Source organism: Lontra canadensis, unplaced genomic scaffold (genome assembly GCF_010015895.1).
Source record: "Lontra canadensis isolate GAN:19392208 unplaced genomic scaffold, GSC_riverotter_1.0 scaffold204, whole genome shotgun sequence".
Lineage (NCBI taxonomy): Eukaryota > Metazoa > Chordata > Mammalia > Carnivora > Mustelidae > Lontra > Lontra canadensis.
In genome coordinates, this window is record NW_022631198.1 from 477,799 (window position 1) to 504,893 (window position 27,095).

General features: G+C 40.9%; 1 protein-coding gene across 1 annotated transcript in view; it reads right to left on the reverse strand.

The window, feature by feature from the left end:
• Positions 1–741: 741 nt before the first annotated feature.
• The window catches only part of EFCAB5 (EF-hand calcium binding domain 5), a 115,803-nt gene continuing 89,449 nt past the window's right edge, over positions 742–27,095 (reverse strand). The window contains exons 15-20 of the mRNA XM_032848468.1: positions 25,150–25,302; positions 18,525–18,628; positions 15,544–15,797; positions 14,088–14,374; positions 13,604–13,700; positions 742–1,128 (exon numbers count right to left, since the gene is read on the reverse strand). Of these exons, the coding sequence (XP_032704359.1) occupies positions 935–1,128; positions 13,604–13,700; positions 14,088–14,374; positions 15,544–15,797; positions 18,525–18,628; positions 25,150–25,302 (1,089 nt within the window). The 3' untranslated portion in view covers positions 742–934. The remainder of the gene's footprint in view (positions 1,129–13,603; positions 13,701–14,087; positions 14,375–15,543; positions 15,798–18,524; positions 18,629–25,149; positions 25,303–27,095) is intronic.

Genomic DNA, 27,095 nt, shown 5'->3' on the forward strand with positions numbered 1-27,095 from the left:
TTAATATCTTTAAGAACATTGTTCCTAGAAATGTCATTGCAAATGCCCTGAAAAGCCCTCTCCCAAATATGAAATAGGCTTACAGGTTAAAACTGGGCATCCAAGAGATGAGGACTGGTAATAACACTGCCATCTTATCAGAAAAGGTTAAGAAGGGACCTCCAATCTCAAATTATAAGATGTTTGGAACACATCACATTTTGTCAACCAAATAAAGAAAATGAAGTTTAATTTCCCAAATTTTTATTAAAAAGGGACTCTCATCAGATATCTTATTGCAAAGATGAGATCTCACAAAAGAGCAGCAAAGTTTGCTGTAATAATAAGCTTAAAATAAGTATAAATTCTTTTTGCAGTTCTTGAACTTGAGAGGTTTTTGTTATTAAAAAATAAAAAGAAAGGTGTTTGCTTTTTTCCATGAGTCATGGACATCTTCCCACAAGAATTTCTATTCATTGGAATAACCTGTCAAAATGAGTGGGGAGGAGGAGTTGGAGGTGGAGGGGGAAAAGTGGGGGCGCTCACTTAAGTCTCTGAAAAATTAGAAAAACAATTCTCAGTTAATTTCTTAAAATCTTTATTATCTGGTAATAAATGTAAAAACTGCCACTTCCCCCTTAAATCTCAGTCTTTACTTTGTACCTTAAAAGAATGAAAATAACTCTACCCAATTAGCCACAATAGTGCCATGGCAGATGCAAAGTTAACACTAAAAAGAAACTTTTAAGCATATTCCATACGTTTGGTTACGGCTACCTTGACTGGATATTTTTTAGATCAAATTTCTCCTTAGGTAGCATTTTTGTTTTAGAAAGTGCTGAGGTAACTGTCTAGGAGCAGAATGTGTCTATGTGGCACTCCTTTGCAATTGAAAATATTTTAGAGCTAACAAAACTGAACATGACAAAAATATCCCAAGTACAGTACTAATTCATTAGCATTTCCCTGGCACGTTTCCCTTCGGCATCTTTGCATACACACAGGAGTCAGTCTTGGAGGGCAAGGGGGGAACAAGGGCACTACTTGGTTTTTTGTTTAGCTCCATGAGAGCTAAACAGATGTGTGTCCAGTGGTAGAAGTATTCGATGACAGTATTACCAAATTCCCATACTTCGATTCGAGAATGATCTGTACCAAGAAAAAAAAAAGTTAGTGTGGATAGTTTTGTACTTTTGTTATTAAAATATAAGTTTCAGTATAATGAGGAAAGTTCGTCAGATATGCTTTGAGTCAAAACCATAGCGGAATTTTGTTTATGCAATTACCAGAAAACAGATAAATGAATTTTGGTATATAGACCGTTGTGGATAAATCTCAAAAACATATTATCACAAAAAGTAAGTTGTAAAATAATGTGTTCTTGGGGGCACCTGGGTGGCTCAGTCAGTTAAGCGTCTGCCTTCGGCTTCGTTCCTGATCCTGGGGTCCTGGGATCCAGCCCCACATGAGCTCCCTGCTCAGTGGGAAGTCTGCTTCTCATTCTCCCTCTGCCCCTCTTCCCTGTACATTCTCTCTCTCAAATAAATAAACAAAATCTTTTTTTTTTAAAATGTTCTTTTGGATACAATTAAAACACAATTTAAAACCCTGTAAAATAATATTATATTGTTTATGGATTCATAAACACATAGTCAAAGCAAGAAATCATGCATAAAACTGATAAACATCAAATTCGTAATAGTGTTATCTCTAGAGAGGAAGAAAGGAGAATGAGATCAAAGAGAGGTAGAAAGTCTCAACAGTTTCTGTAATGTTTTATTTCTTTAAAAGTGTCTGACTCATACATAATATTAAGATTGAATATAGCATACGGCTCTGTAACCTCTATAAGTTTCTAACTTCTTCTTCTTCTTCTTTTTTTAAGTAAACTTTACACCCAACACGGGGCTCAGACTCACAACCCTGAGGTCAAGAGTTGTGTGCTCTTTGGGCTGAGCCAGCCAGTACCCCTCTAACTTCTATGTTTAAAATATTTCCTAATTAAAATATATTTTAGAATATGTAATGACTGCACAACATGATGTTTCATTTGTTAAACTGTAAACTATTAAACTACCAGATATAAAAGTTACTTTTCTCCAGGAGTCAATCACTAATATTCAGACAGAATGACCCAAATAAAAAAAGACTGTGCTTTAAAAGTTGAACAGATCTGGGTTCCAGTCGTGGCTCTATACCAGCTAGTTCTGTGACTTCGAGCCGTCCACTTAATTGCTGGTTTCAATTTCCATAAAACAGGGATGATACCTCAGAACTGTTACAAGTATTAATGAGAAAACATATGCAACAATCTGTTACAGAGTAGTTGCTAAAAAATATTAATTACCTTCCTTCTTTCGGGTGACTCTCATCCTCAGCTCGATGTTTTATTCATTTTTGTTACTCCTATTGTCTGTCACAGTGCCTAACTCAATAATGTTTGCTAATTTGAGTTGAATAAACCATTAAATGATACTTATACTTGAATAAGAGTTTTTAAATATCATCTTCTATCCAATGGCTCATTAACAACATTGACAATTATGTCCCTCCTGGGTATCTATTAGGATGACAGAACATGTTTTATTTCCCTGTATTCTATCCTTTCTCTCTATGAAGGAACAAGATTCCCTGAATTAGATGTACCCTTTCTATTGTTTTGAAGTTTTGACCATGACAAAAGGTACAATATGAGACAAGTAAGGCACATAAAAGGTGGGAAATATTCACGTCTCCATTTTTATTTGAGGGTGACTTTAAAACATAGGTGTCCAATTTTCAAAAATTCTTTTAACACTCACAGAAACACCGTCTTTCCTCTAAATTGTAATTGTTCAAGAAATGTTGAGATAAGAAATTACAGAAAAATTAAGTTGGGTTTTTCAAATGTTACAAGTCTTTTCAGATAATAGCTCAGTGTCATAAATGACAATTATGAATAAAAACAAAAACAGTTGCTGGTCATGAGAGCACATTAAAAATACCTGATCCATCTCAAGTTATGGGCAATACTAGACCAATGAACACACGTACTTAAAATACTGAGGTGCATTTATTATAATTGACCCCTTTTTGTATTAATTAGCTTCCTGGAACCTTTACAAGGTAATGCTATAGGCTGCAAAAATTACTTTGATGGGGGCGCCTGGGTGGCTCAGTGGGTTAAGCCTCTGCCTTGGGCTCAGGTCATGATCTCAGAGTCCTGGGATCAAGCCCCGCATCGGGCTCTCTGCTCAGCAGGGAGCCTGCTTCCTCCTCTCTCTCTGCCTGCCTCTCTGCCTGCTTGTGATCTCTCTCTGTCAAATAAATAAATAAAATCTTAAAAAAAATTACTTTGATGATCTTAATGTTCCAATGTCATGAATCTAAAGTTTATCCCAGGTTTCATTCCTAAAATCAATCTTAACTCATTTTCCGAGCTATCAGCTCTGCTGCACCCATCAGTTTTTATTCTGCCCTTCCCAAATCCCCATTAAGAGCCGTGTTCCACAGATGCCTGTCACAGTGTTCTTATCTGAACATCCAAATGAAACAGACCCCTATCTGCAGCCATTATTAAGATAGTCAGCCATCTCCACGGTGATTCTAGGACATGAGGATGGGGAGGGAGGCCTCTCCCTTTCACAAGACCCTTTTGCTTATTTCCTGTCTTTTTGTTACCGGGAACAGAAGCTCTGGACCTATCTGGGCTGTGGTTCCTGTTTGCCCGCGTTTTGCAATGAGAGATTGATGTGTTAACAACTGGCTGTAACGATTTCTCTAATGAAGCCTCCTTGGCTCTGGAGGGGGTTTCCATTGACAACGGTTGAGCGCTATTGCCCTCTTGTGGTGGAGAGATGCCAGCTTGTGCAGCTTGGCCAGCGACAGAGTGCACGGACGTGGTAACTCATTCAAGCAGATACACTACTTTTGTTTCTTTCCTAACCATAAGAAATTCTACATATATTTTTTGCGTTGCCTTGGTGAAGGTTGTAGTAGATTACCTGAAGACATCTCAGCTAAAAGAATGGCTGGGTCAACCTTTGAATCCGTTCATGAACCTATCAACTCAGAAACATTTGATGGTATTTTTGTAGGTTTTAGTTTAATCAAACTTACACAAGGAATTGATTTTGCTGAAGACATCGGGATGTTCTAGGGTAGTTCTAATTCAAACTCCCTTTATGGATCACTGCTTTCACACTAGATGAGTTAAATCCTTTGGGGGAATTACAATTAGGAAAATGGGTGAGGCAAAAATAATGATGTATTTAAGCATCGAGTTCCAAAGTTAAAGTGTAACTGCTCCTTTCAACTAGTAACCCAAGATCAGCAGTATTTCTTGAATGTTCCTCTCCTTATTATCAGTTCTTAGTTTTCGTTCCTTTCTTTCTATTGTTTTATATACCCTATGCCACCTCTTAACATTACTGCCATATGCAATGAGCTGAATGTCCAGGCCACACTGTATACTTAAAAGGGCATGTGTGTGCATATTTCAGTTTTTATGTGGGTCAGAAAACTCATATTTGACATGGTAGTCGGGCACTTAATATGTCATTGTTAATTTAACATGGTCTGATATGCTGCTTCCAGCTTATCAGGAAGGACTCACTGGTAAGTGGGGAGATAAAAATACACGTTTTCTTGAATTATCTGAAGTTGGGTAAAATTTTGTTCCACGTGGAACACTGAGTTCTTACAGGTGTATTAGTTTAAAAATTTCTGTATGGTATATCACATTGTATTGGCTTATTGTCATGATACAGCTATAAATCAAGTGTGGAGAATTGAAATCAATGCAATTTACTTTACAAACATTCGTAGTTTAATGCAGTGGCCTCTGAACTCTTTTGACTATGTGCCTCCATCAGTAACAAAATTTGAGCATGAGCCCTGATATATGTTTGTTTATGTTATTTATTTTGAAATATTTAAAAGCAAAACATAGAAGTTATGCAATGGTGGGATAAAATAATACAAATAAAAGTTCCACGATATTTTTCTTACACCCAAAGGTACAGATATCAGTTATTTGCTCCTTCTGTTTTCTCCTTTTTGTCTGGAGCTTTGTGGAGAAAGCTTACAGAGGTCTCTATATTCAGTAAACATTCTCATGCTTTCCCCGTTTTCACTCTGGTACTCTCCATCTCGACTGTGTCTGATGTCCCCCAGCCCAGAGACCTACTGTGTTACCCTCTCTGAGAAACAAATTTCTAGTGTTGGAGAGAGGAAGTTGTCCAGTGGTGTGTTGTAGAGATGAGATGCAGAGACCAAAACACTAAAACAGAAAGAAAGGACAAACGACAGGGAAAAGAAAACTTCCAGAAAGAATTATCATTAATGCCCTCAGAGAGAGAAGATGTTGCACTCATGAAACATGAACAAGATGTTGTGCAAAGGAAGTATTTAGAGAACCAAGGCTCTTAGACCTTAAAACATGCGGAAACAAGAATTCAATAAGACTAGAAGATCAGGTTGACAGAATGTCTTGGCAAGTGAAACAAAGGGACAAAAGATGGAAAATAGGAGAGAAAATAAAGGGAGTTGAGAGACTTCATCTAGGAGAGCCAATGTCTGAATAATAGGAGTTCTAAAGAAGGAACACAGAAAAGGGAGGGCAGGGTCACCACCACCTTCTGGGTCACCTTTATATAAATGAGAAAAAGACACCTAGCATGGATGAATGCACTCTGTGAGCCCGGCTTGGTAAACAGAAAAAGGTGTGGAAAGAAAAGGATGCCCCTCCTCTAAGCAGACATAGTCTTAAGCTAAGGCACACATTTGAGGAAATGGAATCCTGGTTAGATTTCAGCCCCCAGCCACCTCCTCAGCAGGGCACCTTTGTGCAGTGCATAGAGGGCACAGCCTTCTGTTACAACAGGGATGCCATGGGAGAAATCACACTGAACTTAAGGACCTGAGTGTCACAAGAGAAAAGGCCCAGTGAATGCTCAGAACAGTGGATGCAAACAGCCGCATATCAAAGCATAGTCTTATAAAATTTCAGTCTTGGGGGGGAAGGGGAGTGATTCTCCAGCTTCTAGAAAGAAACAAAACAAAACAAAAACAAAGAGGTCACATGCACAGTGTCAGGTTTCAGAAAGACTTTAGATATCTCAAAGGCAATCTTGGATGTTTTCAAGTTTCTTCAGACAATGTAGCTACATCCTCCAGAAGTTAAATAGAGAGTTTCCAAATGACTCAGCAATTCCACTCCTCCTCATACACCCAAGAGAACTAAAAGCACACACTCCCACAAAACAAATGGTTATAGCAGCATTATATACACAATAGCTAGAAAGTAGGAACCACCCATATGTCCATCAACTGATAAATGGATGAATAAAATTTGGTATAACCATATAATAGAATATTACTCAGCCATAGAAAAGGAATAAAGTACTCATACATAGACCAAAGATGAACCCTGAAACATTATGCTAAGTGAAAGAATCCAGATACAAAAGGCAACCTATCGTATGACTCCGTTTATATGCAATGACTAGCTAAAAAAGGCAAATCTTAGAGACAGAAAGTAGACTGGTGGTTTCTAGGGGCTGCGGTAGAGAGGGGCCAGGGACAGTAACTGCTAATGGGTTCTGAGTTTCTTTTTTTAGAGCAGTGAAAATATTGTAAAATTAGATAGTGGTGATAGTTGCAAAGCCTTGTGAATATACTAATAATTACTGAGTGGTACACTATAAATTGGTGAAATTTGTGCTCTGTGAATTATAATCTCCATTTCTCAAGAAAGAAAAGGAGGCACTGTCTTTAAGATTATGTTCCCTGGCAAACTACAAATCAAATATGAGGGCTGAATAAAAACATTTTCAGACATGAAAGGGCTCAAAGAATTTACCATTCACCCACACTTTCTCAGAAAACTACTGGGGATCTGCTGCCTCTGAACAAGACAAAGTAAACTCCTATGATAGCAACAGAATGAATTTCAGGAAGGCAGCCGAGTAGCAGATTTGGGGTGGAGGAAGATCCTAGATAGAAAGAGAATTATGATCTCTAGAATGGATGTCTTGAAGAAAGAAAAAAAAAAGGAACTAAAAAAGTTATCTGATAAAACTTTTCCCCAAATTTCCCTTTTGGGAAGTTAGATGGAAAGACATGTGTATGGGGTAGGAATTATTAAGAAATACCAAGACAAATCAGCAATTATACATATATATGCTAATTATTTAATTCAGGATAAACAAAAAGTGAAAAAGGAGCATCCAAATATGTTATGGTGTTCAGCTATAGATAATATTTGCATAGGCAAAAATCATGTCAACACTGCATTTTGATTTAACCTCAAATGGTAATATAGTTACTTGGGAAGATAGGGTAAGAGAATGATAGTACAAGAGAACTAAATTTTCATCTGTAATAAGAGGAAGTCAATTGACAAGGTTGAAACTGATGAATGAAAAGATAGCAATATTGTATAATATTAGAAATAAAGAAATGTGCCAGTGTCCGAAGAAACAGTCAAAAGTAGGCGGGAGAGGGGGGGGTGGCACCTGGGTGGCTCAGTGGTTAAGCGTCTGCCTTCAGCTCAGGTCATGATCCCAGGGTCCTGGGATTGAGCCCCACGTTGGGCTCCCAGCACGGGAAGCCTGCCTCTCCCTCTCCCACTCCCTGTGCTTGTGTTCCCCCTCTCTCTCCCTCTCTATCTCTCTGTCAAATAAATAAAATCTTAAAAAAGTGCGCCTGGGTGGTTCAGTGGGTTAAGTCTCTGCCTTGGGCTCAGGTCATGATCTCAGGGTCCTGGGATCGAACCCCGCATCAGGCTCTCTGCTCAGCAGGGAGCCTGCTTCCCCCCCTCTCTCTGCCTGCCTCTCTGTCTACTGTGATCTCTCTCTCTGTTAAATACATAAATAAAATCTTAAAAAAAAAAAAGAAACAAAAGGGTCAGAAAGAATTGCCTCTGGTGAGGGGAACTGGGGACAGTGAGAAAAGAGAAGAGGGATGAGCTAGTTGTTGGAAGGCTTTTAGTTCTTTTTGACTTTTTAAAAATACCTTAATAAAAATATAATTTTTCTAATCCTTCATGATAAAAGATTATTTAATATCCACTAAAATGAAAAAAAATGTGTCAAGGAAATCTTGCAAATTACGTATGCCTTAAATAGAAAAGTGTTCTCATTAAACTGATTTTTAGCAGGCTTTATCAGATATTAAAGCATTAGTGATGGTAGCTAGACAAATAAAACCAGGTTGTTTCTCTAAATTCGATGACTATTGTTGGAAAACTTTAAAATTTAAAATCAAAAGGAATGGTAAGGAGCAGAAAGAGAATTCATTATTTGACTTTTTTCTCCTTTCTTCTTTCCCCCTCGAGGACTTGGACTGGAGATGGAAGGGGTCTGCGTGCATAGGAAATGGGTCAAGCATCAAGGCCCCAAGTCTTTACTGAACCGCAAGATAGTTTCCCACACAGTGTGTGAATGAATACTTGTCCAGTATCTTCACTAATAGGGCCCTTTAAGAGTTTTTTTTTTTTTTTTCCAGGACAAAAGGAATCTATTCTGAAACTGAATGAGATGTTTCCTCCTCTAGAGCCTGACATCTGGGAGCATTTCATAAAAGGCACACTCCAGGCTCTCTGTTAAACTCAGGTCTACTGTGATTGCAGCTTTCTTCCTACAGGTAGGAAAACATCAAAGCCCAGCAGGAATCACCATCCAAGAAACTAGGTCTAAGAAGGTAGTAGAGAACTGAAAATCCAAACCAGTGATAGTCTACAGAGGATCCAAATTAATAGGACAAAACAATGTTCTTGGTATCTTTTTATCCAGTTCACTTTGACTCATTTAAAAGAACCAGGCACGGGGTGCCTGGGTGGCTCAGTCAGTTAAGCATCTGCCTTTGGTTCAGGTCATGATCCTGGGGTCCTGGGATTGAGCCTAGCATCAGGCTTCCTGCTAAGTGGGGAGCCTGCTTCTCCCTCTCCCTGCCGTTCCCCCGCTTGTGCTCTCTGTCTCTCTCTCTCTGACAAATAAATAAAATCTTTAAAAAAATGAAAAGAACACGGCACAACCTCACAGTTGGGATTCAGTTCAGTGCTGTATTCATATTGATTATTTCTGGAAAGTGGGAGAATCTTGTGGAACACTCCTGTCTCATCTTCATCTGTGGGGAATGGAGTCATGTTCCACTCTTGTCATGGAGGGAGCTAGAGAGTAGGACTTAGGGAAAGATCACCTGGGGAAGGTGAATCTTGAAGACAGAGTTAATTAGGGCTGCGAGTCCGGCAGTCCTTTCTTCTGATGGTGGGGTATCTCCCTCCATTGCTGTCTTTGGAGGATCATTGTGGTGAGTTTCTTTATAGATGGTAATAACACTGAGGCTCTGGCTGCTTTGACATAGGAGGAGCTCTAGGGCTCTTTTAGGGTAAGTGAAGGATTGGGGAATTCCTGCAGAGACCAGTGCCTATGGACTTAAAGACCCTTGGATTTAGACATGGGGGAGAAGTATGGCCAGAAATACAGGCTCTAGAGACCAAAGTGATTCTGGTCACACTTGAAATGAGAGACAGTGTTTTTGCTTCTAGATTTGAGAACGTTTCCTGGTAGACAATGTCTGTCCAAACCCCCAGGGAGGGGAACATGGGAAAGGTATGGGACACCCTACAGAAAAAGCTGGCAAGGTTGGCAGCAGAGGTTCAAAGTAGAGTGAGGAGAATAGATCAGGTCAGGTCAGGTCATGGGTCTTCAGGTAGAAGAGGCCAACTTCTGGGAGTGCTTTTGATGCATTATTGCACGCACAGCTGTCTGGGTCCTGGTCCATTGGTCACCGGAGTCACCAGGATCCCTATAGGCAAGTATGTCAGCAACATTCATGTGCAATGGCACAGCCTTGGGAAGCCAAGCCTGCTGGACAAAATTGCCCAATGCTCCTCCATAGATGATTGCCTCAATCTAAAGGTGGGATTCTGCTGCCCAGAACTCCACCAGAATATAAAACACCCCTTTCTAGAAACGCAAATCAAAACCATAATGAAATATCATATCACTCCTGTTAGAATGGCTATGATCTGAAAGACAAGAAATAACAAATATTGACGACAATGTGGGGAAAATAGAACCCTTGTACACGGTTGGTGGGAATGTAAATTGGCAGAGCCACTATAAAAAACAGTGTATGTTCCTCAAAATATTAAAAATAGAATCACCATAGGATCCAGCAATTTTGCTTTTGGGTATATAACCAAAGGAAATGAAATCACTACCTCAAAGGGAATCTGCACCTCCGTTTTGTTTTTTGCAGCATTACTCACAAAAGCCAAGACATGTAAACAACCAAAGTGTCCATCGATGGATGGATGAAGAAAACATGGTGTCCATATAAGCCATGGAATATTATTCAGTTATAAAAAGGAGGAAGTCCTGTCATTTGCAACAACATGGATGGGCCTGGAAGTCATTACGCTAAGTGAAATAAGCCAGACAGAGAAAGGCAAGTGCTGTATGATCTCACTCCTATGCGGAATCTGAAAGAACTGAACTCCGAAACAGAGAGTGGATTGGTGGTTACCTGAAAAGGGGGTTAGGCGTTGGGGGAAATGTGTGAAGATGGTCAAAAGGCACAGACTTCTGGTTATAAGATAAATAAATTCTGGGAATGTAACGTAGAGCCTTGTGATTATAGTTAACAGTATTATACTGTATATTTGAAAGTTGCTAAGAGAGTAGATCTTAAAAGTTCTCCTCACCAGAAACAAATCTCATAACTATATGAGGGGATGGTTGTTAATTAAACCTATTGTGGTGACCATTTCAAATCATTATGTTGTACACCTTAAACTAATATCATGTATATGTCATTGTATCTCAATAAGTCTAGGACCAAAAATTAAAAAATAATAAGTAAATGTGTAATGTTTTCTAAACATTAAAAATATATATTCCTTTCTAGAACTAGGATGTAGTAGAGTGAAAGTTGGCAGCAGAAGTCCTAAGAAAGTGTGGACACATCACCAGCCCCGATTTTACCTTCTTGGCAAAAATCCTTAGCTTGAAAGGTGTGGTGGGTTAGGAGCTATGTTAATAGTCCCTCTGCAAGATGGGCCGAAGGGACAGATACTGTTGGTATTTCCTGCTGGGTAGGGCTCTTGAATGGGGCCTGAGTTAACACTGCTAGAAGGCTCAGATACATTTTGAGCAACAAATTGCCCTTCTAGAAGGTTCCTGTTTTTCCTGTACAAACAGAAAGTTACCCCAATACGTTCCCCTTCCTTTCCTCAAATGGAGAGCTTAGAATTTCCTGATACAATTGCATCTGAAGGAGAGGGGTTTGGTATCTGGGTGGCCTGTGAACTTTCTTGATTGCTGCAGAGACCATGACAACGCTCAAGCTTTGGCCCAGGTGGTAGGGGAACCTCGGGGGGGGGGGGGGGGGGGCTACTGGGTTGTGACTGAATCCACTTCTGTCAACTGCAGTTGGAGTTCCTGCCACCTGAGGACACTGTTGGAAAAGAGAAAATGGTTGGGAGCCTTGCTGATCCAGGCTGCTTGGGAATCGGCCAGCACAATTTAAAAGTGGGGTCAGGCAAAGGAGGCGGAAATTTGCATGTTTTCTCGAACAAAGGAGCGAAAATGAGTAATGGGAGGTGGTTCTGATAGGTAAGTCGGAGGTAGAACCCGCCTTGGGATGACGTCACAGAATATGTTTCTGGGGATGAGGTGATTAAGGGCAGGACACAAATCCTGAACACACTTGCAAAATGGAGGGTGGAAGGGCTTGCTCCATATCCCCAACGCCGATTCGACAGAAGGACTAGATTGTTCAGTTGTGAGTGCCCGCGTCCTCGCCCAAGAATAGGAAACATCAGTCAGAGAGGAGACAAGTGAGCCCAGTAGCAGGGTGTGGCTCTCAGCTGAGGGGCGGGTGCGTTCGGGGCGACCAAAGTGGAGCAGGGGGCTCAGGGAGAATGTCAGTTGGACCAATGGGTCTCACGTGGAGGGGCAGGGTGTTCTGGGGCTCATGGTGGGGACTGTATCTACTTTAAAGGCACTGACCTAGAGAATATTTCTTCTGGATTTTAAGTCTTTAGTCAATTGTGAGCAAAGATGGAACGAGTAGAGACAGAGATCCAGTAAACAAGTATTAATTTTTGTTGTGGCTGATATTACTGTTTCCCTTGAATAGCACCTTAAAAGGAATGATCCGTGTGACATCTGTGAATTAATTCAGAGGCTCCCGAGAATCAGCCCAGAGTCCTGAGGGTACAGTAGGAATCACTCCAAATAGAAATTCTAATCTTTATTCATTTCACTCATGGTCCCCAAGAACTCATGTTAACTTTTCTCTGGACATCATCTTCTCTCCTCTTCCCAGCACTCCCAAACTTCAGACACTACCTTGCCTTCCTAGACCAGAAGATCTCTCTCCCTTCTCTGTCTGCCCTGGCTCACTGCTATTCCTTCCCCTGCCACAACCACCTTGAGGACTGTGGTGTCTTCCTCTGGGTTGCCTTTCCTGACCTCTTCTCCTCGGAGTCTCTCTGGTTCTGAGCCTCTTGACCTCGTATACATCCCAGAAGTCTAGAAACCCGTCTGACTTAGTCCAGAGTCTCCATAGACAGTAGGAAAGGGGGAAGGGAAGGAAAAGGACAGGTTTAGCCATCACTTTCTACAGAGCCATTTTCCCAACTGATGATTAGTTTTTGCTAAGAAACAAACCAAAAAAGTAACAAATTTTAAATTTATTCCTTATTGGTCCATTCACACAAACGGCCTGAGGTCTTTGGGGAGATGACATACACCTGTGGAGGAATGTATGCTTGTATAGGTATATTGACTCTTTAAAAAATTTTTTTTAAATTCTGGTATGGTTAACATACTGTATTATTTTAGTTTCAGGTATACAGTATAATGATTCCACAATTCTATATATTACTCAGTGCTCATCATAAGGGTTCTCTTAATCCCTTCACTTATTTCACTCTGGATATTTACTCTTTTTTTAAAAAAATATATTTATTTGAGAGAGAGCAAGAGAGAGAGAGCACTGAGGGAGAGGGAGTAGCAGGCTCTCCACTCAGCAGGAAGCCCAATTCGGGGCTTGATCCCAGGACCCTGAGATCATGACCTGGGCTGAAGGTAGATGCTTAACCATCTGAGCCACCCAGGCACCCCTGGATTTTACTCTTATATGTGACCTGTTCTCTCTGGCCAAAGAGCTCATCACGTTCTCCAGCTTGGGAGTCTCCCTACTCTTGATTCCTGCTGATTCTCCTTCTCCAAAAAGTCTGTTAGTAGTCTACAAAGAGTCATGATCTGTTCTCTTCTTTGGTTCTTCAATGAAACCCAAAGATAGTAATAGCTTTTCTTAATGTGCTTGTTTCCCATCCTCACTGAAGCCCCTATTCACTTCTGTTTGTTTTTTTAATAAATAATGCACATGTAGTCAATAAGTGGGAGATGGGTGTGATTCAGAATTCTCAAATGTGTGGCATGAACAGTCACTTTGGGGAATGTGGTCAATTATAGACAAGTGTCTTTAAGTGGACTACAATCAGAACTGTTTTTCCTAAAAATTGTATTTATAAGCCACTTACTTAATTGTAATAAAAAAATCTGAATATCCAAATTGCAACTACGTTTTATTGCTGTTAGATTTGGACCACAATTAAGTGTAAACTTACCTCTGATAAGTTCACTGATGAGTTGTAAATTAACCTGCACATTTTTAGCAGTCGGGTCAAAGTCACAGATATTCACGACTAGGTAACTCTTAACATACTATGAATAAAAGAACAAAAGTTAGGGGAGCACCAGCAAGTAAAAGGAGGGCACCCAATTCACCAGTTTACAGAATTCCATGTACGTAAATTTTAAAACAGGCAAAACTAATCTATGGTGTTGGAAGTCAGGAATCTGGTCTGGTCACTCTGGAGTGTGTGTGTGTGTGTGTGTGTGGCAGGTGAGGGAGAGGAGAGGGTACAAAGGAAGGCTTCTGGGATGCTGCTGATGTTATTTCTTGATCTAGATGCTGGTTACAAATGTTCACATTATAAATTCTTGCATTTGTACATTTAGAATTTGTGCGATCTTGATTGGTAGACCTAAGCTTGCGTGGGTTCTTCTTCGATGAAAAAGAGTGTTTAAAGACAGAAGAAAACAGCTTACCCGTTTACACTTTTCCCAATCTCTGAAGTCACCTGATGATTCCAACTCTGGATGAATGAACAAGATCACGGCTGTCAGGAGGTCATGCACCAGCTTCATGCCGGCTTCCAGCTCCTGGGCCTTGCTCTCTGACAGAGACGAGGACTCTGGTGGGAGACTATAATCATAGAGCAGCAGTGACACAAAGTCGAGGGAGGTGAGCAGGCGGAGGCTTTCCTGCAGCTCTTGCAGCATGATCCGGAAGAAGAGAACCCCTACCCGCGGGACTTCTCCTACATTTTCAATCTCTGAAACAATATCCCGCACTGTTGGTTAGCCCGTAGAGTAGTTTTTCATAGCATTCTGAGCACAATACAGTAAACTTCTTTTTTTTTCCCCCCCCAGGAAAAAGAAGACCATATTCTATGGTTCTAAACAATCTTAGTTTCTCTAGTGATGAAATCAAAATGTGGAAATGGAATGACACCTGGTGAAGCTCACAGGAAGGGGCTTTGAGTAAAGGTAAAAACTGAGGTGTGAGGGTTGGACCTTAGTTTGAATGCCTACTCTCCCTCTTATTAGTTCTGTCTTTCTGAACCCCCTCTTCCTCGCTGTGAGCATAGGGCTGATCCCTACTTCCCTGGTGAACTGTGGGAATTAAATGAGATGATGTATGTAGTAAAAGCACTTAATGGATAAGTACAGAGTGGATGCTCGAAAGACATGAATTTTCTTCTTTTTTTCCTACTTAACCTACCCTGTCTAATGGCAAGAAACCTCTCAGATTAATCCCACATAACATTACTCTATTTATTCTAGGTAGCCAAAGGTTTCCATGCTTCCTTCTTCCCTCCATGATGCCCAAACTGCTTTTGTGTTGAGTAGCCTAGAGGGTGTGGAATCACAAGCACTAGGGTCTAGTTTTAGTTCTGCCTCTAGCTTGCGATTGGGCCATGACTTTCATGGATGTTAGCTTCTTTATATGTAAAACAAAATGCTTCCTCTAATACTGTGCAAGATAATGGACAGAGCCCCCAAAGTGGGGTGCAAATCCAGGCTTCTCCACATGTTAACTGTGTGATTTGGTGCAAGTTGTTTTGTTTTTCTGAATTTTACTTTCCTCATGGGTAAAATGAGTTATCACCATTCACCCAAGAGTTATGGCAAGGACTAATGGAAATTACATACGTAAAGTGCTTGCTCCATAATGGGGCATTTAATAAATGCTAGCTCTACTTTGCCTTTATGAGTCCTCCCAGTTTGAAACCATATGATTCCAGCTAAGAAAATGAGATTTCTTACCCTTTGCTCTAATTTATAGACCAACTCATTAGCCCAAGACTGCATGAGGGAATTCCTTTCATGTAGAAAGGGCCGTGTACTGTAACAATTCCTTTTAGGAAATGTACTGCAATCTGTGATTTCCCCCCACATTTATTAAACCCAGGAATTCAGATTGTTGCCCCCTTCACAATACCTAGGACATAGTTTTTCTTTATTTCTCCAGATATTTCGCCCAGTATTTCGTAACAGGCAGCTTGGACCACCTTCATCATTTTCTGTAGATCTTTAAATTCCCGATACAACAACATTTTACTCCTGCCAATGTTAAAATCAAGAACTCCCAGAGCTTTTCCTGTTCTCTCACGGAGTGGAATTATGATGTGGTTTTCTCCACAGACAGAGGCCAAAACAACTTCGGAACTGTCTGTACACTTGAAGAGGAAGTCTCTGAAACCCAAACCAAACAAGCCTAAGATCATAAAGCATCAGCCTGCTCACAACATTCCACCCGAACACACGGAGTAGCTCTCTTTCCTGCCAACCGTGCTCCTGCCATGCCAGGCCTTGTTTGACCTGCCTGCACGGCTCCACCCCGAGACTGCATACAGCTCTCTCCCCCAGCTCGCGCATCAGACACACAAGCCTCCTTGACCGAGCAGTGTGAAGTCACTCTCCATCGTGCGGCTCTGCTCCGTTGTCTTTGCTACACATATACTTATCTGAAGGTATTTGGTTTTTGTTTATATACTGTCCTGTAAGTGTCAGTTGGATGGCGGACGGAATGAGGGCTGTGTTAGGTCAGGTTCCCTAGAAGCTGAGCCTGAGACAGGAATGCTTATGCAAAGGATAGACTGAGGGAGTACTTTCTGGAGAAAGCTGTCAAGGTCGGAGGAAAGTAAAACGTGGAAGGAGAGGCTAATTAAGGACGTGAAGGCTAATTTGCAAGGACGTGGATGGAACTGGAGGGTATGATGCTGAGTGAAAGAAGTTGGTCAGAGAAAGACGATCATCGTAGGATTTCACTCATATGTGGAATTTAAGAAACAAAACAGAGGAGCATAGAGGAGGGGAGGGAAAAATAAAAATAAAATAAAAGGAGATGACATCAGAGAGGGAGACAAACCGTAAGAGACCCTTAACCATGGGGAACAAACTTAGGGTTGCTGGAGGGGAGGGGGGTGTGGGATGGGGTGACTGGGTGATGGGCATTAAGGAGGGCACGTGATGTAATGAGCACTGGATGTCATATCAACTGATGAATCAGTGAATTCTGCCTCTGAAACTAATAATACACTATGTGTTAATTAAATTAAATTTAAAAAAAAAGAATGTGAAGTCTAGTCTCAGTCTCATCTCAAGGGGAGCTCTGGAAGGCAAATTGTGCCAAAGATTTTGCCCCACCTTGAGGCAAGGGAGAGGTCTTTTACCAGTCATTGGCTCTAAGATGCTTTGGGTGTGTGTTTACATAACTCTGAGGTGCACCTCGTGAGGCTCCCATCACTCAAGGGCTCTCCTCCAGAGAAGGTTCCAGTGTGAGTCACTAGCAGCTGTACCTGTAGCAGCTGGCAAGAGGTTCATTAGGGCTCTGGGTAGGGCATCAATGGAACTGCTCCCTCCAGGGGCCTGAGATGCTCGTTGAAACATACTAGCTGCTTCCCTCTGTAGTGAGGTATAGACACATTTCTTCTCTCACATTCCCAATCTTTTTTAAAAAATTTTATTTATTTATTTGAGAGAGAGGGAAGGCACCGAGGGAAAGGGAGAAGCAGACTCCCCGCTGAGCAGAGAGCACCATGCGGGACTTGATCCCAGGACCCCGAGATCATGACCTGAGCTGGAGGCAGATACTTAACCGACTGAGCCACCCGGGTGCCCTCCCCCTTCCCAATCTACATTGATATTAAGATGTCATTCTTCTGAGGTATCTGAAAAATGTTGGTGCTTTGCATAGCCTCAAAAGGCATATTTATGGTTCATAATAGTAATCCCATAATGCCAGGTAAGATTATGTCCTTTTTTTTTTTTTTTTTTTGCTGTTCCCACCCCTTCCTGTTGCTGAGCTACCACTTTGTGTCTTAATGATAACCACAGTAGTGACGCATCACCCTAAACTTTCTAGGCACAACCATAAAGCTGATTGGTCAACAAAGTTCCTCCAAAGACACCTGTTCTAAGTTATGCAGAGGAATCAAAGGTTATGAGTCTGGGGGTTAAAAAGACTCTCCTAAAACTTTTTTTTAAAATATATATATATATATATTTTAAAGACTCCATTTATTTATTTGACAGAGAGAGAAAGAGATCACAGGTAGGCAGAGAGTCAGGCAGAGAGAGTGGGAAGCAGGCTCCCCACCGAGCAGAGAGCCCGATGTGGGGCTTGATCCCAGGACCCTGAGATCATGACCTGAGCTGAAGGCAGAGGCTCAACCCACTGAGCCACCCAGGTGCCCCTCTCCTAAAACTTTTGACCACAGCAAGGAATAACTATGTGGAAAAGAGATTAAACCTGAGTGAACAGTCAGGTATGAGGCCAAATTAAGATTTAATTAAATCTTGTATTTAAATCTTATAGTTAAAACATGTATTTAAGTGTCAATCAGTCTCCTAGACGGAGCTAGATTACTTTCCACTCAGCTGCACCGACTTCTAACAAGCAGCTTGTCCCTTTTGCAATACGTGTGTCCATCATTAAGATCTGTTTTGCACCTGTCCACAGTTTGTGCACCCTGCATCCCCCATGTGAAAGGCATTCAAAGGAATCTGGACTGGGTACTTATTAAAGACCATATCCTCTTTTTTAAATAAAAAACACACGTTCACAGGCTTGTTAACATTAAGATGATGAGCTTTGATAAGTGACGTGGGTGTGTTTTTTCACAATCCTGGGGTTTTTGTTGAATTCCATGCTTATAAGAAAAGCGTAGAAAATAAAACACTATCATGCTTAAAAACAGGCAATATAAAATGCCAGTGAAATCTATTTTCAAAAGGACTGGAAGGGAAAGGAGTTAACACATCCCACGCAGATAGGAATTTTTCCTTGAAAACCCAATTAGAATAGTATTCAGGTGTATACTAATAATAGGCAAACGCTGTGTCTCTCAGAGCTACTAACATGCTACGGGGATGTGTTTTGGCAGAAAGATAAAACAGACATGAAGATATCTTTCATACCTGAAGATGCATGTCTTCCTGAAGATTGTAGGGGGGTTCCTGTGGATTTCTGTTAGACCCAGGTGCCCGGTAACCATCATATTGCGTAAAACATAGTCTGAATCCTTGAAAAGAGGAAGAGATTTCAAACACAGAGAGGAATCATTAGACCTCATTTTCCCATTAAAGGTTTTGGGAACAGAAAAACAGGAAAAAATTTGGGAAACTTTAGGTGATCTCTGGCTTGAAGTAACGGGACATCTTACTTAGTACCTTTAAGAATGAGGCATTCATGAGAGAAAATTTTCAAATTACAACATTTTTTTAGATGCACAAACTTTTTTTATAATTGTGATAAAACCATATTTTTAATGTGAAGAGTGCATTATAAAACATTTGGAAAATACAGAAAAGTCCAAGGAAAATAAGAACAGTAAAAAATATTCTCCCCTGAGGTCTTTGTCTTTACCATCTCATCAAAACTACCTTGGTCAAGGTCACTAGTGACTCCCTTATTGTGAAATCCATCGATCAAACCCTAATCATCATCTTCTGCTGTAGCAGCATGTGACTCAGTGAACAATTTCCTTCTTGACATGCTTTATTCACTTGGCCTTTGGGACACCACTTGTCCCAAAGTGGGGACTCCTGGTTCTCCCCCAAATCACTTTTCTATTTCTTGCTGCTTCTTTGTCTTCCTCACCTCTAAGAGGTTTTTGAACTATAGATTATAACCTAACTATGGGTTATGAAAATATTTTAATGCCTCCCTTTTTTTTTAAGAGAGAGAGAAAGCGTGCATTCAAGTAGGGAGGGGCAGAAGGAGAACGAGAGACTCTTAAGCAGCCCCCCTCCATCATGGGGGCTCCATTTCATGACCCTGAGATCATGACCTGATTCAAAATCAAGAGTTGGATGGTTAACTGACTGATTCACCCAGACACTCCATTTTAGTGCCTTTAAAAAACAGCTTTATTGGAGTATCACGGATATACAAAAAACTGCACATATTTGATGGATACAATTTGATGAGTTTGGAATGAGTCGTGACCAACTTTTTTTTGGTAGAGATTATTTATAAGAAAGTAAGATTAACATATCCTGTAAAATATACTAAACTGTAGAAAAGATGAATTCAACTGGAAGAAATAAAAAGGTTTGTTTTTGTTTTTTGACAGAGAGAGAGCACAAGCAGGGGGAAAAGCAGGCTCCCCACTGAGCAGGGAGCCTGATGTGGGGTTCGATCCCAGGACCCTGAGATCATGAGCCAAAGGCAGATGCTTAACCGACTGGGTCACCCAGGAGCCCCTAAAAAGCGTTTTTTATGTCCACCTTTAAAAAATCCTTTGATTAAAAGGGAAACTGTGATAACAAGATCCATAGAGACAGCATGATGAATGGTGCTCTGGGGAACAACCACTTCGTAGTGTGGAGCTTCCTCTTGTCATGACCTCAAGTGTTCACCTAAACAGTTTAGATGAAAAATGTTCTCAACAGAGAATCTGGAAAGGTTCTCTGATGTTGGCAATTCAGCATCTAACTTTTCCTAATTTATTTCTTCCATGACTCGTTATTGGGTGTTATATATACTAGACTAAGAGGATTTTTTAGAATCTCACTGTGACTATGTTCCTAAGTTTAAATCTTTAGTCCAAACTAGACAATTCCTCTCCTGTTTCCACCTCTTCCCCCCAAATTGGGTCAGTTCGGCCACTTCTGTTAAGACTGGGAACATAATACGATAATAAGGGCTTCATAAAGAATATGCCTCATAATAAGCTTTTAATTTACTTTTACTTGGACCAAGAAACTACAAATTCATCAAGTGCCTCAGTATTATTCAGTAGTGAGATACCCACTCTAGTCAAGATTTTCTAGGAAACTGTTTAGAGAAAAAGGCTGCGATGGTAGTATCCCCCATTTTCTTTCTTCTGCTACTGGCTTGTTATTTTTTTCCTCCTTACTTTTCCAATACAGGTTTGCCCCACTCTCTGAAAGTAGGAAAACTTTCATGAGCTAAAACAATGTAAAGTGAAGAAGCAGTTACTATTAATTTATACAGAAACATTTTTGAGCATTCCTGGACTCCCCAAATAACCTCTCTTAGGCCTTTCTGATGCCTTACAATGCATCTTGCTAATGGATGCACAGAATAAATTGAGATAAAGCACAGATGCTCACACAGTTCAAAAGTATGGCAGCTTGATGCTGAGATGCTGAGTGTGGGCGGGGGTGGGGGTGGGGAGAGGCTAATGGGGCCTCTCTTCCGGCTCTGGGGGCTCACTACAAAACAAACGCTGGACCCTATTTTCACTTTTTACCTTTTTTCATAAAAGCAAAAATTCTCATTGGATTTCTGTGAGTCAGAAAAAAACAGATACTAATGAGGGTCTTTTGTAAAAGAGAAGTGGCCAAACATGAACTTTTGGAAAGTGGGTATCCAACCATCTATTCATTCTCACCTAACGCATTATGTATTATTTTGTATTTATCCTCTTGTGCTTTTTTCTTTTGACAAACTTTTTTTTTTTTTAAGATTTATTTATTTGACAGACAGAGATCACAAGTAGGCAGAGAGAGAGAGGAGGAAGCAGGCTCCCTAACTGAGCAGAGAGCCCGATGTGGGACTCGATCCCAGGACCCTGAGCCAAAGGCAGAGGCTTAACCCACTGAGCCACCCAGGCGCCCGACAAACTTTTTTTTTTTTAAAGAATGAGATAAAATAGAAGAGAAAGTATCCGAAAACATCACATAGTTAAGGTAGGTATTGTTTCATAAAACTTCTATTTTAAGAGTGTACCTCTGTGTGTGTATGTGTTTGTCAAGGGTCAGGATAGAAAAGGCAAAATATTTTTCATACAGTAGATCAAAGTCAATTTAATTTTGAGCCACAATGATTCCAAACACTTGACTGTCTCAGGGCTTGGACTTTAGGCTTTTTTTGTTTTGTTTTGTTTTTTCCTAGTCTCACTCATTCCCTTGGTTATTCCATCTAGTCTCATGGTTTTGGGTTTTGTTTTTTTTTTTTTTTTTGGTTATTATGTTAAAATATACCTAGCATAATATTAGCACTTAAACCATTTAAAAGTGTACAGTTTGGTGGCACGAAATACATTCATGATGTTGTATAACCCAATCCCATGTTTTGATTTTTTTAAGAATTTATTTATTTGTCAAAGTGAGAGAGAGTGACAGAGAGGTTGAGCACAAGCAGGGGGGACATCAGGCAGAGGGAGAAGCAGGTTCCCTTCTGAGCAGGGAGGCCGATGTGGGACTCGATCCCTGAACTCTGGGATCATGACCTGAGCCCAAGGCAGATGCTTAACCGGCTGAACCACCCAGGTATCCCTCATGGTTTGAAACACTATTTATTTGCTAGGCTGGGTTTCTTCCCAAACACTAGTTCATATATTCAACTACCTATTTAATATCTCCACTTAGAGTCTAAAAGGCATTTCAAATTATAGTTTAAAAATCTTTTTCAATTTAGTAGATAAAAGCTAACTTTTACTTAACTTTGTATTTATTTCATTATAAGAATGGAACTTTTTTCCATGTTTATTGAGCAGGCTTTAAAAAAATTTTTTTTTAAAGATTTTATTTATTTGAGAAAGCACAAGCTGGGGGAGTGGGCAGAGAGCGAAGGAGAAGCAGGCTCCTCGCTGAGCAGGGAGCCCAGGACTCCATCCCAGGACCCTGAACCAATGGCAGACATTCAACCAATGGAACCACCCAACTGCACCACCCCAATTTTTTTTTAGTAGACTTGTTTTTTGCTAATTTTTCTTTTGGATTTTTTTTAAAATCTTACTGATTTGTGTAGAACACTGTTAATCCTTTGCTAAATATGTGGCAATTTCCCCTCACTTTATTTAAAAAAACTTATTTTGTCTATAATTTTGGTGCAAGAAGTTCTACCTTATTATGTCATCAATGTAGCAGCCTGGATTTAATCGTTTCAACCTGTGGTGTGGGTTTAGCCATTCTTCCCCAGATCAAGACTGTAAATTCCCTCTCATTCCTCCTTCTCTCAGCTATGCTCATACACTTATTTATTTCTCCAGATGAAAATTAAAATCATTTGGTCAATTAAAAAAATCATTTTGGGATTTTTCTTGGAGTTTTGTTAAATTTATGAATAATTTTTGGAAGACATTCTATGTTTAAAAAGTGGTGTTCTTATTTAAAAAATCATATGATTTTCTGTTTTGTTAAAAAAAAAAAAACTGGGGTGCCTGGGTGGCTCAGTGGGTTAAATCCTCTGCCTTTGGCTCAGGTCATGATCTCAGGATCCTGGGATCGAGCCCCTTGTTGGGCTCTCTGCTCGTCGGGGAGCCTGCTTCCTCCTCTCTCTCTGCCTGTCTCTCTGTCTACTTGTGATCTGTCTGTCCAATAAATAAATAAAATCTTTAAAAAAAACAAAAACAAAAAAACTTAGGTTCCTTGGCAATGTTTGTAGCTTGTTTCATGTAGAACCTCTATAACATGAATCAGAAGGATAGTGACTCTGGTGATCTTGTCCACATCATTGTGACCATGGAAACTACATGCCCTGAGAGGCCATGCTTTTTGTTGACTGCTGTGGATGATTTTAACTTTTCTTCATGGTGCCCTAGCTATCATTTCCCTTGAGGCCCTAACAGGGCTATTCTTAAGTGTGGACACTGGCCAAGTCAAATCCTCCCCAAATCCCACACTCTGACTGTGGCCTATCAGACCTGGTGGTCTGCCCCAATACTGAATGGTCTTCAGCCCTCACCCCCACACACTGGGACGGGGGAACACTTGGAGCTTCCCTTTCCTACCCCACCCCCAAAAGCAGCACCCATAACTGGGAGTTCTCCACCTCTGCACTCTGGTTTTTTCCACCAGAGAGCTCTGTGATTCTGCTCTTTGGCTGAGGCCTCATCAGCTTGGTCCAACCACTCAGAGAAGAAAGGAGCCTGGAGAGAAGGGGAGAGGCACATGTGGGGGGCCAGCCAGGAGACTGAGAGACAACCAAGTTGCTGCCACCACGTGATCAGGCAACATACTGGACTCTTTAGCCTTCTTAAAAGGAAAGTGCCTTTCCATCCATTCTCACCACATGCAAAATCCTAACATTAAAATGAAGTGTAGAGGTGCCTAGGTAGCTCAGTCTGTTGAGTGGCGGACTCTTGATTTCAGCTCAGGTCATGATCTCAGGGTCCTGGGACCGAGGCCCACATTGGGCTCCGGGCTCAGCGAGGAGTTGCTTCAGTATGCTCTCTTTCCCTACGTCCCTCCCCCTGCTCTCTCTTTCTCTCTTAAATAAATAAATCTGAAAAAAATTAAATATATAAGATTAAGTGTGGGGGGGCAGGAAGAGAGGCAAACCAAGAAATAGACTATTAACTATACAGAACAAACGATGGTTACTGGGGGGTTGGGGGGGTGGGCTGTTGGGGGATGGGGGGGATATGCCCAATGGGCTAAACAGGTGATGGGTAATAAGGAGGGAGCTTGTTGTGATGAGCACCAGGTGTTGTATATATAAGTGAGGAATCACTAAATTCTACACCTGAAACTAATATTGCACTGTATGTTAATGAGCTGAAAGTTAAATAAAACCTTGGGGGAAGAAAGTGTAAAGAAGCAAAATAAACATTTGGTGAAGACTCATTACATTAGAGACAGGCCTTTTTTTAACTTGTGTGATGTAATTATGTCCTTCCAAACTCCAGAGCCTCCTCCCTTCCCACATCACCCATATGATTCAGGTGGGGGCTGCCAGTTACTGTAAACTCCTCCACCCCCCGCCCCTGGCTGGGGAGGCATATCTCAGGATAGACTAAGAAGATCTCTCTTGGGTTTTCCAAATTGAAACAAGAAGGAAAGATTCTTTTTTAGTTACTAAGCATCTGGCTTGCTCTGAGAAGAGAGCCTATCTTAAGCTGGAAGGACCAAGCCAAAGTGTAGAGGGAAGCAGACATGAGGGCTGCAGAGAGGAAGAACACGAGAGAGCCCTGATGGTATCGAATTTCTGGTTCTGGCCATCCTGGAAGCCAGCCTGACTCCTGTCCTTCATTTTGGTCACATGAGTCAATCAATTCCCTTTTCTGCCCAAAGCAGTTTGAGATGGACTTTTGCCACTCACAAGCAAGGCTCTTGAGTTGGGATTATGGGAAATATGTCCCCAGTTGGCTTAATAGCTAACTAAATATGTTTTTAAAAAAGATTTTATTTATTTATTTGACAGAGAAAGACACAGCGAGAGAGGAAACACAAACAGGGGGAGTAGGAGCAGGAGAAGTGGGCTTCCCACGGAGCAGGTAGCCCAATGTGGGGCCCAGTCCCAGGACCCCGGGGTTCATGACCTGAGCCAAAGGCAGACGCCTAACGACTGAGCCACCCAGGTGCCCCTAATTTTAAAATATTAGTAAGACGGGGGTGCCTGTGTGGCTCAGTTGATTAAGCATCTGCCTTTGGATCAGGTCATGATCTCAGGGTCATGGGATCGAGTACCACTCAGGCTCCCTCCTCAGCAGGGTGTCTGCTTCTCCCTCTCCCTTTCCCTCTTGCTCTCTCTCTCTCTCAAATAAGTAAATAAAATTTTTAAAAAAATATTAGCAAGACAAGAATATCTAGAAACACTGTTAGAGTTCTAACACTGCCCAACCTTGCTTACCTGCGTTGGGCCCGGCTCAATGAAGTATGTCGTGATCGTGGTAATGTCAGACGTGATGTCACAGAGCCAGCCAATGCCTGTGATCACGACATGCAGGATATGCTCCCTGCTGTGCACATAGTGATAGGCAGTGCTGAAGACATTGGCGACACCCTGTAGAGACAGAACATTTTCATTGTCTTTTCTTTTTTAAACTAACAAAGTAATTAAGGCATCAATTGGATTATCTTATAAAATTAATGATAATCTATTTCCAACAAATTACTCATCAGTTCTCAAAAAGCAGTGTTCCAGATTCTACTACACAAAAAAGATCTCAAGAAATCAAAGGTGTAAGGAGAGATCTACTGTAAGACCCACATAATTAATGTTTCCTGATAATCATCCAGTGAAATCTGTGATATGTATCGTCAGAGAACAGAGTCAGAAGAACAAGGTAAAGTTTGAAATGAAGAAAAATATTTAAAAGCCAGGAACTAATGCCAGCCTTGGGCAGATGGGTAGGAGTTCCCTTGATAGGATTTTTATGTGGCTTCTGTCATCAGATCGGTAGTACAGGCTGTGCTCTGTTCCAAGGCCTGCAACATGTCAGATTAAACAGTCTTCTCATAGACATAAAGAGAGCCTGTTCCACAGAGAAGGGATAGGAAGTCCTTAGAACCCATCTGTTGTCTTGTTGTCAAGAGACTCTAGGATTTCTTTCCATTCAGTTTTCCCTCCCTTCCCCTATGGTCCTCTGCACAACTCCTTATGTTCCACATGAGTGAAAATGTATGGTTGTTGTCTTTCTCTGCTTGGCTGATGATGATGATGATGATGATGATGATGATAATGATGATAATAATAACAATAGACTCTAGGAACCAAAAATCCTTTACAACTATGTGAATTTTATAATAAGACCCAAGGCATCTCAGGGTAACCCAGGAGCTTTTACCTCCAGGGGCTGGAGAGTCTTTTTTTTTTTTTTTCCCACATAATACTTTATTTTCACAATGTTACTTCATTCTTGGCATGAAATGAAACAAAGTCCCAAACATAAATGGTCAACTACATTGACCTAGAGATCAATGTCACTCCTGAACATGTCTCGGTATTATATTGAAAGCATAAATGTTAACTCCTTACTCTGTATCAGAGGCACTGTGTCAATTGTTATGGGATACAACATCCCCCCCCCCCCCACCATTGTACTTAGGAGAGCAGCAACAGTGTGTCCCAGGAGCTAAGTAGCACTATGAGCCCAGGCAGTGTAAGAGAGTCAATTTAAAATTCATTTTGAGGGGCACCTGGGTGACTCAGTGGGTTAAGCCTCTGCCTTCAGCTCAGGTCATGATCTCCAGGTCCTGGGATTGAGCCCCGCATCAGGCTCTCTGCTGAGCAGGGAGTCTGCTTCCCTACGTCTCTCACCTCCTGCCTCTCTGCCTACTTGTGATCTCTGTCTGATAAATAAATAAATAAATAATAAATAAATAAAACCTTAAAAAAAATCATTTTGACATATTCTCTAACAAGGCTATCTGTAATTCCCCCACTGATAACTCCATTCTCCTTCATCTTCTTTTGAATATCTTCACATCATTCTTAGGTCCAATGAGAGTAAATATTATTTAACAGATGTCCAGAGAAAAAGGTTCTACCACATTCCTCAATTATACATCCAGGAAACAGGAAGATAAAATTTTATTTAGTTATTTTTAAAGATTTTATTATTTATTTGAGAGAAAGAAAGTGTAAGCAAGGGGAGGGGCAGAGGGAAAAGGAGAGAATCTCAAGCAGACTCCACGCTGAGCCTCATGTGGGGCTTGACCCCATGACCACAAGATCATGACCTGAACCGAAGCTAAGAGTGGGACGCTCAGTTGACTGAGCCATCCATGGGCCCCAGGAAGAGAAAATTTGAAATCCTGGTAAATAAACATAAAGAGGTAGGGGCTTAGAGGAGA